The following is a 13,814-nucleotide window of genomic DNA, read 5'->3' on the forward strand; positions in this document are numbered from 1 at the left end:
GGAATCTGTTTTATGCAACAGAAAAGAAAAAGCGCCCACAGTACACCTATCAAAATAGGACAAAGTACTGTGAACACAGCAAGTGTTAGCCCAGGAAGAACTACAGAGTCTTCAGAACCCTCATCTACTTGTTGAAAGTGAATCAAGTTTTATTTCTTGCAGTTTCTAAAACTGAAACAAACCAACCAACCCTCCCAACACCACCACCACCATTCATATTGCTTTTCCTGCTACATGTTCAAAATGTATTATTTTGGTTTCTCTTGATCAAATTCCACATTTACTTCAAGATGTAGCTATTCATTCATTTAGCCTTTTGGCTTTTACAAACTATAATCTTCTTAGCTGTGCACATTCACTTGTACTTTACCTGTGTTCACTCCTCCAGTTATAATCCAGGCTCCTGTTGTTACTGCAGCTTTAATAAGACCCTTGCCAAGCAACTGTTTGATGCGTGGGTGAAGTTCAAATTTCTGCATGCCCCCATGTACAGAGATAACAAGCTTTGGCAACTCCATCTGCCATTCTTTAAGCATAAGCTGCAGAATAGCTTCAGGTTTAGTGTCATATGATAATCGCACATACTGCAGACACAAGAAGAGAGTTGATATGTTCATAAAGGAAACCACCACAGAATAAATGAGTAAAGACAAGAACCAGGATGTATTTCAGGACATACTGCCCTATCCGTGGGTATGGAAATATAATTTATCTTCTCAAAGCATGGCAAATGCAATAAATATGCACTCTTACTTTACACCTTTCAAAATTAAGGACAAGACAATGAACAGTTTTGAAGGCAAGTTCTAGAAAGGTAATAACTACAGAAAGATCACATTATTCCATCTCATTGGCACATCCTCCTTGGAAAAAAAAAAAAAAAAAAAGGAAGTGCTGGATCATTTCTAAATTTGAAGGAATTCAGAAATATTAATACTTTTGCTACCTAATAGGGAGAGGCTTGCATTTTCTTGTGAAAATTCTTACAGAAAAACAGTTGCTAGCTTTTCCATCCCTGTTCCTGATGGGAAGAAAATCTAAATTCTTTAACAGGAAATTTCAATAACAGGAACTTTGTAACTTGCTGTGCTTACCAGCGTAAGATTAAGTAGATTATCAATCAGTTACAAACACTTCTGCATCTTTGATACATACTGTACAAGAGAGGAGGGGGATAACACGCAGAAATTAAGCCCAATCTGGATAATGTTCTAACTGAAAAGACCATTATCCCAATAGCTTTCTTTTTAGCGACCCCACTAGCAGCCATCGGAAATAACCACAAGAAACTTGCTATTTCTGTGCTCCTAAAAAAGGATTTACATCAATTTTAAGGTATGCTATAGATATGAAGGAATAAGGTATACTATAGGTATGAAGGAACAAGCACATTGCTACTACCAACAGGAAAGAATTCTGCCAAGAGCCCTTCTCTCCAGAGATATCTCATTTAGAGCATTGGATTGCTCCTGCTATTGGCTCTGCTATTCAGTTGGAGCCACAGCTGGAGCTACACTGTATCAGCTGCAAGGATAGAATTGCATGAGCATTAACTAATTTCAGTCACAACTAAAAACCCTTCACAAAATAGTTGTGGAGCACATGCCAGAATTTCCAGTTTTCCAGCCTTTCTATTAAATGCAACCTGCGAATTAAGAACTGTTTACCAAAACTTCCATTTACAGGCATACCTGTTTTTAACTAACCCTTCACCCAAAAAACTCGGCTGCTCTGATAGGTTTGATTATGCTGCAATAATTTTGACCAAATCTACTAGAAAAATCACGTATTTCACCTGTCCGTAATTATAAATGATTTTTCAGGAAGGCTCAGATAGCAGATGTTAGTTAGCAGATTCTATAAACATTTAACAGTTATGAGTAAGCAGCAGCACTGATGAGTAAGCTGTATTTTAATGATGTCTGAAACAATGACACTGAATTATTAATGCAATGTTTTGCTGAAAGGATTAGGCATCATCACCATTTGCAACACGAAGGCAAACTCGTACATGAATTCCACTAATTCTGATAGATTTGAGTGGCTGTTTTAATAAAAATAAAGAAAATAAGAAAGAATTCAGATCACGATAAAAATACTATGATAACAGAGGGCACTGTTTTGCCACAATATGATAAACATCATTTTCATCCTTCAGCCTCCACTTTTAGAAATTAAACGAAGCATCCACCATCTGTATGAAGATATTTTAAGTAAGAAGACATAGTTTAGAATTAACTGCCTTACATACCTTAGCCCTGTAAGAATGAGAGCCACCTTGAAAGTTGATGACACCATAAGCATCAGTAGAGGATTGTTCTGTATGTTTTTCCACTGACCACTCTTCTATTTCCTGATCACAGTTCTCACCTAGCTTCACATCAGAGTATTTCATGGCGAGACTTGCAGTAAAACAAGCATGTTGTCTGACCAAGCGGCCACAACAGCACCTGCACCCAACCAAATCTATCATTTAGAATACTTGAGCAAATATGCCATTACAAGATGAGAGAATAAATCTTTTATCTGTAACTCAGATTGGTTAGATTTAGAAAAGAAAGATGCTAAATAATATAAAAGTCACTTTTCTAGAGCAAAACTTGTCACCATAAATATTTGAGATAATAATTAATGACAATAACATAGACAATTGCTATGCAAAATGTTGAATGCGGTGACAAAAAGTAGGAAACCAGAAGTAACTGTAAGTAGACAGGACACTAAAAACTGAAATCGATTCCTTGACCTGAGTAATTTATTAAAGTTGTATAAACAGATGATCTACATTATACAGACAGTTCTTTATTCATTAGTTGTATTTGTTTTATACCTAACCTTTCACTGCCTTGTCACTTGCAATACTGATCAAGACTTTTAAAACCACTATTATAAAAGTGATTACTTAATGGAAAAAAAACCTATTCATAAATATCTTAATTAAAAGAACTCTTACCTGACAAGTTGCTGACAAATCTGACATCCTGGAAGGCATCTATAAGAAGTATTTAAATACATGAGTAAACATCAGCTTAAATTTCAAGGGATGAGTGAGAGTGGGTGGAGAAACAAACAAACAAACACAGATCAAATGCCACTCATACCACTTCACCTGCTTACAAAAAGATTACTGCCCTACAGTAAAAGGAAAACAAGCTGCAGAAGTTTGCCCATTTTAAACATGGTAACTTCTCTAATTTATGTGACTGCTGTAGACATCTCAAGCAAAAATGCATAAATGTGAAAGCTTCAATTCTGAGCTTTCAAATCACTTTTTAGTCTTTGGACCATTGGTATCTGAAGTCCAAGAACATTTCAGCCTGGATTATGCAGTACTCAAATAGAAACACTTTGCCAGGTGCCAAGAAGTTACTTAGACCAGCATTTGCTTTGACAAATTCTAACAATACATCATTGCCTCTGCACTGCTAACACATTCAAGCTGAGCTGCCTATGTGGGAAGGCTATTCCATCATTTCCCATCTGCACCTACAGAAAAAGACATGTTTGAACAAATCTCATAGAACAGTACCTTTACACAATAAGTTTATTAAACAAAAACAAATCTTTATCTTTACCTTCTTTCATATTTAATATTTATTTTGTTTTCCTGAGAATTGTTTTATTAATGTTTAATAGTAGTATAGCAGATACAAAATTCTATCGCTTGTTTTCCACAATTTTTACTTAACCACAACAATAGTTAAGAGTTAGTGTGCAAGAGCATAGAACAACATATTTTACACAGTAACCTTAAATAACGTGCAGGCTTTCAGCAGAAATAATTTCTTATTTGTGTCCTCTTTAGAAGTTACACTTGGCTACTAATCATCTACATTTCCATACTGCACCTTTAGCTTCAGACCTTCTCTAGCAGTTGTGAAAGTATGTGCTAAAAGGTATGGATCAAGGATAGCTACAGAATTCTCCCATCTGCATCTCATTCTCTTATGCTCAATTCCAGAACAGCAGCAAAACAACAGCAAGCAATGTGTCAAGTCTGAAGGGCATCTGATGGGAAAGTTGTAAAGTCCCTATATGCTGTAAATGAGTTAACCTAAAAGGGCAAGCGTAGGAGATCATTTAGTTCTTCGGGAAATGCTCTGGGAATTTTAACAGCTTCCTAATTACTTTGTTTGCAATTGTAAATTTTCCATGTGCTACAATCATGGCTATAAATTCTAAATGCTTCTCACATCACGTGGTTTCAGGGAACACAGTGAACTATTTACATTAGCTTCAAAATTCTAAAGCTTTTACTTTGTTCTTTTTCTTCCTAAAAACAAATTCTTAGACATAAAACATGAAACAATACCTTGCTCCCAAAAGAACAAAGCTGATTTATAACTTATAGTTCATATTTTGATTAGACAAAACTGCCTAAAATACCAACTTAGAATCTACTTGACTTTCATCTGCAGTGTAGATGTTGTGACTGTGCACATCAAGTTCATGCATTGTAGGAACAAAGAAATCATCTTTATAACAATTGCTGAAAGTAAATGTAATGTTTCTGTTGCTTGATTTCATATCTCTGAATTAGTATACAGTAAAACAGAACCAGACGTTTGGAAGATGTCCTTCATTAGTCTCAGCTTCCCCTCTGGAAATGTATTTCCCCATTTTCCAAATTCATTTTTTCCTTACAGATCCTAAAGGATGAAAAACAACTAGAAGTGATATGGAATCTTTTGATACCTGAACTATTTTTCTTTTGTTTATACTCTCTGTTTTGGAAGGAACTACTCCCACCTTCATCCCTGCCCCAACATAATTTTCATTTTTCTTTATTCTTTCTACAAATTCTTCATCCCTTCTTATTTCACTGTCAGGTCTACTTTTATACGTTACCATACAGACTGTTATTCTTAAAATTCAGTATTTCTCTGAGACTTTCTCACTTTTCAGAACTATGCCACCGAAAGAGAACTAAAAAAAAAACCATCAGCCCACAGTGCAGACAGCAAAGACATCACTAGGACTGGTAAGAAGAAACAAAGACAACAGAGGAACATTGATTAGAGATTTCTACAATGTAAAATAAATTCAAGAAAAAATAAATCCAATCAAGACACACAGAATGGCAAGGCCCAGACAAAAAACAGCGAAGGTAAGAAAACAGAAAACGGTACTTAATAGAGATTGAGTAGCTAATAACATGCATTCTCCTACCTGTGGGGGTCTTTTGAACTTGGTATAATATACACGCACTCCCTCTTGGTGAAAGTATTTTCTATCCAGGATTTCTGTGACTGAAAAACAAAAAAAGGTAACACAGAATGTAAACCTTACACTGAAAAAGTGCTTTCTGAAGAAACCAGGAATTACAACTCTTTTAATTTAAGACTAAGCCAAGTAACATCTAACAAAGAAGCATTACCATTGAATGTTTTGCTATCACCCAAAAACTAAGGATACCATGTGTGACCCTAGAACAGCTCTAGCAGCATTCTCACAGTGCCTACAACTTGAGATGACCAGAATCATGAAGTAACACTAACTTGGTCTATACACAAATCTTTTTAAATGTTAGCTTTGAAGTTATTATTTAGATTTTAATAGCAAAAATTTGCAATCTGCAAATAAAGATGTAAGACACTACACGCAGTTGTTCAAAATATACTCTTCACCTAGTTGGCCAAGAAAAAAAAAACAGCTCATTTTAAAAAAAAGGATAATTGAGATAAACAGTAGTTTCATCTATTTACCTCTTTTAATAGGGTAAAATTTTTATCTTGAAATTGCAGGTGAGGAATTTTTTAATTGGCTTTTCTGGTAGCCGTGATCAGGTCATAACTTCTATCTTCATCAAGAAACTTTTCTTTTCAATAGAAAACGTAACATCTCTAAGTGGAGTTTAAAGCTTAAACTTGAAAAGTGTTCCAAAACATAGAATTAAGGATATTTTCTTCCTCAAATGTTTACCTGTTCTAATAACTGGTCACAGTTTCAATTCAGCTTAAGAAACTACATTACACTGTGTATGATACAACTGTGTTTCATGATAATCTCCAGATTATATGCTGCCTGCGTCAGGCTTCAGCAGCACATTGAGAAAGGAACTCAGATGGATTTTTAGCAATTCAAAACAAGATAAACTTTGGGATAGCAGTTTGCACCTTATGCAATATTACCTTAAATCCTTATTAAGATTACATTAAAATTTCTTCATTGCAGACAGCTTGCTCTGTTTTCACTTACATTTTACCTTTAGAAAACTTTGATAGAATAGAGCAAGCATGAAGTTTCTCACGGGGAAGACAGGTCTGTGTTATTCACATGTACCTGTTAAGAGTTCATAGAGTGGAATCTATGAAGAAATCAAGACTTTTTTTCCCATTTTTTATTAACAGGTTCAGTAAATATATATTTTTCAACCCACTGCAATTTCAAGATCAATTTAAGATAACGCAGACAAATGTTTGAAACAGGACTGTACCAGCTAGTTCAGCCCATGGAAAATTGCTCTTCAACTGCCCGCCCTCTTGCAAAACCTTTCCTAAACTCAGCAGAGCTTTCCCACATTGCTCATCATGACTGACCTCCAACATTTTGTTTAACTCAGACTACAGATCTGTCAAGGCAGCAACAAACTGCTGCTCCAGCTTCTGACCTCATGCCAGGATGGGCACCAAGTCCTTTGCAAGAGGACTGGAAGCTGCAGGGGAACTGGCGCTTCCCAGGAGATGAAGGAGAAGGGCAGGGGAACAGTAGAGGTACATCCCTGGGAAAGAATCGTGGAAGACAGAAGACTTGCACACAAGTGCTCAGTACAGCTTTAGTTCTTCTCTAATTTTCATCAGATCATTAGCAGTGATACAAAAATAAATTTGATATATATGTAGGCATACATTTATATAAACATATTCATATTATATGGAAAACGTGTACATTAGGTAGCTTATGGGTTTTTAGCTTACTTCTCAATCTGTATTTTTGAACGCTATCAGGCTCCCATCTTGGTCTTTGTGACATGAATAACAGTTCTGAAGGCTACTTTCTGCTTGGCCAAGTGTCCCCACTATTTACATGAGTATTTCTGTACTTTGTTTCTTAAAACTGAGGTCTTCGTATGGATCATTATTTTAACACTGCAATAGTTAAAGCTTGCATATGAAGTCAGCACATACAAAGACAGAGAAGAGTAATTTAATACGGAAATGTTTTAGTCAGCTGGCTAAAACCATACCTTGAAGCAAGCTTTCACAACCATAACACACCAGCTATTGAAATCGGAAGTACAGAAATCACGTGTAATTACCTCAATCGCTCCAAAGCAATATTGTTTATTGTTAATAAGAAGTCATCAAAGCTGGGGACAAGGAACACATTCATGACACAACAGCAATTCTCATAATAAGCGGATGTGAAAATTTAAAGTAAAATACTGATTAGATTTGGGTTTTTTTTTCCATAAATAAAGTACAGTTCCAATCACTCTACAAGGATTTCTGTTTATTCTTCAGCAGTGAAAGAATTCACAGCAGCACATGGATACACCTGTACTACTGACATACAGGAGACCTTCAGTAGCACTCCTACGCTCTAATGAATATTTATCACAAGAGATTTTATAAAGAACCTGCTGATTTCAGTCTTGTTTACAGTCAAGGAAAAAGGCAGGGGGAGAAAAGGAACAAAAAGAACAGAAAGCGAGACATTTCCCATAGCTGGGTAAGGATCATGTTAAAAAACATAGGGAGAAGTGACACATAGTATTACACTCCCTGTAAACGAGAACTATTACATAACGTTGCTGAGATGGCCAGATGACGAAGGAAGATGATGTGAGGACACTGAAGTTAAGGAAGTATTGCTTAGAGGTAATGACTGCCACTAATTCGTCAGCTAAAGATTAAGTTAAAACAAGAGACTGGGTTTATATTTATATATATGTGTGTGTGTGTGTATACATACACATACACACACACACACACAATACATATATATGTATATATCATTACAAACATTATCAATCTACTATAAAGAATTTTTTATTCTTACCAAAAAAAAAAAAAAAAAAAAAAAAAGCTTAGCAGCCTCCCCTTTATCTCACATTAAGTGCTTTGTTCCTTACCCAAAGCACTACAGCAAGATGACAGCTAAATAGTGGCAGAGCTACTGTAACACCTCACCAAGCTATTCTGAAATTCTCCTTGTTCATCTCAAGTTTAAACATCTCAGTTTAAACTTATCCCAAATACTTAACGCTGGAATATTGCACACCGACCCAACAGCTCTTCTGACAACCTTTTTCTATTGAATTAAACAGCTGAATCAGGAAACTGATCTGGATTAAAAATAAATAAATAAACAGAACATTTCAGACCATGACTTCTGTGGAAGGTTGGTGACACAGATTTCATAGACCTCAGTTTCAAATTTAGAAGTGATATCATCTTCTATGGCATCTCATATTCCAGCTTTCAAATCTTTGCTTATACCATATGTAGTTCAATACAGGCAATAGTTTTTAAAGGAAAAGATCTCCCAATCTTATTTGTCTTTCATTTAGAAATAAGGGGGCTGTATATTCTTTCCCCACTGCCTTGAGTTTTCCTAATAGCCAAAGTTTCCATCTGGGCAAAGAACAACCACAGTTAGTTTCAGCAAGCCTGAAAACAGGCAGATACAACAGAAACCATGGCAGGAAAACGCACACTATAGCACTACCACCGAGCAGCCCCATCTGCCTACGTCTCAACCAACCAACAAAATAAAACATTTGTAGAAAGACTTTCTGTACTCAAGAACGTCCTTTAGCTTGTCTATTCAACGAACTGTCTGCTAATAAGTTACTACTTCTTATGTAACCATACACACACTTATCTAAGAAACTCACTCCATTGGTCAAACATGTGCTGTATCATGGGACTGAACTGTGATCTCTGCTCGGCTAACACACAGCTGAGCACCAGGCTCCTGCAGATACAGCCGAAAGGCAAAATTCCAGACCAACTGATATCTTACTGCTTCTGTAATCATGTTGAATAAAACCAAATAAATCCAAGCTAGGGCAAATATGGGATCAAATTAAGGTAATGCTGATCAAATAGCTGGGAATTCATAAAACTCCTTACGGCAAGAGGTGACATAAATAAGATCTATGCTGGATCTCACTGCAAATATTTCCAGCAGCTTCAAGCAGACAGCAGGCATGGTGCTAACCTTGTTCTCACTACCATCTAGCAGTATTGAGTTACCTGAGTGGTAGCTATGCATACATATACATATAACAAAGTTCTGTATTGAAAAGTCCTGAGAGCACAGCCCATTTCCTCAAGAAAACACCTAGAAACTTGCAGAAAGTCCTCAGACTTCTTTATTAACATTAAATACGTAAGCAGATGGGAACAGAAATGAAAAGGGTAGCAGATGCATGGCACCTAACTGCCTCATGTTCATTTTAAACTCTCGGCTCCAGCAATCTTCAGACTTCCAACTCGCCTGCTTTCCTTGCAATTTAAAATTACATACCTCTGTAATTATTGTTTGTTTGTTGGCTGCCTGTTTGTTAGTTTGGTTGTTTGTTTTTTTTTCTTAAAGGAGAGAGGAAGGAAACAAAGCATTTAGTCACACAGCATTACAAACTGCATTTAGAAGATGGCTGAAGAGAAGTAGTGCTGCTTGTCCACAGAATACACAACACACACAAAACAGCCACAAAATTTGCTCTTGAATCAATTAAGATACCAGTGAGCCTGAACAAGTCATAAGTAACGTCTGTTGTAACCTGTTGTAAAATCACATGCCTAAATATTATCATAATGCCAAAACATATTTATGAAGTGTGCTTTCATCTATTGCAACAGAAAACAGAATATAAAATGTCACTCTCAATGAAGGATACTGCATTACTGCATTAACATGTAATCCTTGTTTAATTTTTTTTTTTTTGTAATTATTTTAAAGGACTATTTTACCATCAGTCCACATCTGGGTTATTTTTTTTATTATTCTGAAGCAACCACGAGTCTCATCTGCAGGAGGAGGTGATTTCATTTATGTTTTCCCCACACACAGCACAGCATCTCCTGTCACAGAACCTGCACAGCCCAGACACAGGCAGGTCCCATTGCACCAGGTGTCTTCGCTATGTTGAAGATCCTGTTCTGAGCAGAACAGTTCACCTGGCTTACACTGTACTCGTAGGAAACCAAGCGGCTCTAGTTCTCTGGGTTGAAATATTTCGCCAGTGAAAGCAGCGACTTCAGACCTGAAAATGCTGGCCTCAACAGACAAAAGTACTATTTTTACTTCAAATAAGAACTGTTGAAGAAGCAGGGAGGGAAAAAAGGATAGGAGTATCTTCTGTCAATTCTACTGCAGGGCACATTCAGAAACAAATCTCAACTGAGCCAGAAAGCACAGATATGCATCTCTGTATCAATGGCTCTCTTAGTGCCGAAAACAAATCTTCAACAATCCTATTCTTTACGGAACAGTTCAGGAGATTTGCTCTGAACAGTTTTCACAGCAGCCCAGGTCTCTAACAGAGCAGCTATTGTTTTGTCAAGTTCTTCTCTGACATAACACAGCCACCACTTAACTCACCAAATCCGTCTGCAGTTTTGGATGCAAAGAGTACTTGGGATTTGTCAAAGGCGATTTTTACAGTGTTCTCTCAAACTTGATGAAAATGAGTCTAACGTGCTGTTTAGAACCTGGGCAGCTCCTGTGGGAATTTTTCCACCAAACAAGTGCAAAGAATGAGTTGGTTTTCTTTTCTTTTGCAGACTTAAGTTTGAAGGCCACAAGTTCATATACAGAACTTAATATTCCAAAGCCTTCATTTTTCATCCCCATAAATCAGAATTAAACCCATATATCTCATAATGCAGGAACATTTTTCTTACTTTCAGACACAATCCACTTCCTCCGTTATGAAGGAAGCTGTTTCAAAACTGCAATATCATGGAGCTCAGAACAAACCAAAGTAGCCTAATGTGGGAGAAGAGAGCAGGGGAGGAAGGGGCAGTCACTGCATTCTGCTCTTTGTTTCCCAACTCTGAACTACAGAATTTGGAATTTTATTAAGAAAACTGAAGATAAACCAGTTTTGCTGCTGTCAATCAGGGTAGATAAATTGATTTTAGCATTGTTTACATTCACTATTCTACAGACTAATGAAATAAGCAAACAACATTCTAGCTCTTCTGAAGAATCAGAATGGTTTTCTATGAGCTCCTAGATCAAACAAATCTCAGTGTATTACACAAATACACCATACACTCCTACACCAAAGCTATGATCTAGAAGTAACAAACCAGGAATTAATCACTGAGTTTTCAAAGGAAAGGAAAAGAACTCTCCAACCCCAAAATTTAAAGCCTTTATTTCAGATGAGACAGGTGAAACAAAAGGACAGAAAAGGAGCACATAGGAAACCCCAGGGAAAATACAGCTACAGCTTTACAGCCCGCATTTTTAACTTTAATACCCACTGTTATTTGTTCAAATGAGCGACTCTATATAAAAAAAATAAAGATAGTAAAAGCGCACAGAAACGTTTTCAAGCCCATCAAACACTTCCGACATATTTCTTCCAGTCCCTCATTCAAAACTCATTTTTAAGGATGTCCAGGCACCAATATAAAACAATCCCAAACGGCTTACATTTTTAAATACACAATCTACTTTTCCTTCCTCAACCACAGTGATAAAACTGCATCGTTTTCACCTCCCTCAGCACTGATTTATCTGCAGTCCACAGCTATTCTTATCTTCTTGTTGCCAGCACATTACAAGTCTACGCACCAGCAGGAAGGTAAAGTTAAGTCAGCACACTTACCAACACTAATGAAACGATGCCAAGTCTTTTTTTAAGTGGGTCAGTTAATTTCTATGAGTATCAAGGATGGTCCTTCTCCCTGGTCCCTGCTGTAGGGCACAGCAGGTCATTCTGTGCACATCTGCTACAAGCCCTGCATTTTCTGCCTCATCATATTTACTGCACAAGAGAATGAGTTCAGTTCATACTCTCCACTTCTCGCAAATACAAGGCTCGCCTCATGTAGGCCATGCAGAGTGTATGAACAGGCATCCCATTAACTCCTGGTTTATTTTTGGAAGGAATAAGATTTGGAGCAAGTTATCAGAGGTAAAACAATCTGCAGAGCCTGGATCTGCTGGCTGTCCCTTCCCCATCACACAGGGAGTACAATCACAGATGTGAAAAATGTTAGCTCAGGAAGTACAGTGGTGAGGAAGGACTCCTGACACCTTCCAAACAATTAATCCCACCCTCAAATTTTCTTTCAAATCATAAGCTGAGCTCTGGCTGCCATTATTCAGAGGAAGCATAGAGGCTGCAAATTGACTTCATGTAATGCAGCAAAGACAGATTTCAGTTCTGTTTGGACTTCAGATTTAAAGAAGGTCCTCTCTTTTTTGTTCATGAAGTGCAAGAACATCTGATTAATTAGTTATATGCTAAAGCACATTAGAATGATAAAAATAAACTGCAATGGCATACGTTGTTGGTCTTGCTCTACCACCTATTACCCTGCTTTGTTGACACATCTGACTTATTTTTAATGTCATATGAAGACAGGGACTTCTCTATCATCACAGCTTGGATTTTGGTGCCCGCTGACCCAAGCAGGCTATTATTAACCCACTAGAGCATTGGAATTTTGTTATCACTAAGCGATGTTTGACATAGCTGGCCTCAGACAACCCTGTCAGTACCTTTAAATTAAAAATACCTTAAAATTAAAAACAAACAAGAAAGGCTTCCACCCATGTTTAAATTACTACAGATCTATAATACTTCTGAGTAGAATAGGTGAGAGGACGAGCAGAAGAACATACCAGTGTACATGCCAAGTAGGTGACAGCACCACATCACTGTTAAGCACGATGAAATTTCAAATAATTTGTCTTTAGACACAGTAACAAGGAGAACCAATTTATGATTACAACCAGAATCATCAGCATCAGGAACAAGGCCCATCAGCAAATACGCAGTCAAAGAGCTGCCTGAAACAGATCTGGAATTTTGTTCACTTTTACGGTGAGTACTAATAAAAACTCACTTTATGTAGCCAACACAAGTCAACACAACTCAGATTAGAGAAATTATTGATATTAGGCTAGTTTTAAATTATGAGCATTTGACTTGTGGTCTGACAGAGACAGGAATTAGTCATACAATCTCTGAAGTGCCTTTATTTTCTTGGTAAGAGGAGCACATATGCTACTCACGGGCAAGATCAGGAGCTGTGGCAGGGTATAGTGTCTTCACTCCTGTTCTCTATATTCTCTGAGCCTGTACATTTGTGCACACAAGTAAGACATTATTTGCTAGCTACAGTAGCTACCATTCTGGTCAACTCCACAGCAGAGTTGTTAGAGATGAAAACAGGATGGAGAAAGTAGAATGAGAGGGAAGCAGATTAGGAGAAAACAAGAATTAGCTATAGTTCAGTTCACCTGATATAGAATTATAGATTTCAGTATTCTGACATTCAGCTCATTAACAAATTACTAGACTCAGTTAGGCTTTCACTGCCTGTCAGCACAAAGAACTAGCTCTCATAACAGAGCTAGCTAAGCTTGTGGTTGCTCAAGAGTGTACACTGACTTCAACCCTAATCTCCAGGCAAAGTAACGCAACAGCATTCTATAGACACCCACTGACCTAACTCTTATCAGAAGATAAAGTTGCCCACTAAAAATATGTGGGCAGTTTCTGTTTATTCTAGAAAAGCACAAAGAAAAAAGTTAACTGTGTTTATCAAGGCAAATGTAAAAGTAGCTTTTTTAAAAAAAAAAAAAACAGAAATGATATATAATCCTCATTTATAGGCACACTT

General features: G+C 37.0%; 1 protein-coding gene across 1 annotated transcript in view; it reads right to left on the minus strand.

The window, feature by feature from the left end:
- Positions 1-13,814, minus strand: part of TRPM7 (transient receptor potential cation channel subfamily M member 7) — a 54,018-nt gene that overhangs the window by 28,009 nt on the left and 12,195 nt on the right. The window contains exons 2-5 of the mRNA XM_048956739.1: positions 5,170-5,249; positions 2,954-2,992; positions 2,252-2,450; positions 371-584 (exon numbers count right to left, since the gene is read on the minus strand). Of these exons, the coding sequence (XP_048812696.1) occupies positions 371-584; positions 2,252-2,450; positions 2,954-2,992; positions 5,170-5,249 (532 nt within the window). The remainder of the gene's footprint in view (positions 1-370; positions 585-2,251; positions 2,451-2,953; positions 2,993-5,169; positions 5,250-13,814) is intronic.

The sequence above is a fragment of the Lagopus muta genome, chromosome 10 (assembly GCF_023343835.1).
Source record: "Lagopus muta isolate bLagMut1 chromosome 10, bLagMut1 primary, whole genome shotgun sequence".
In the NCBI taxonomy this organism is placed as follows: domain Eukaryota; kingdom Metazoa; phylum Chordata; class Aves; order Galliformes; family Phasianidae; genus Lagopus; species Lagopus muta.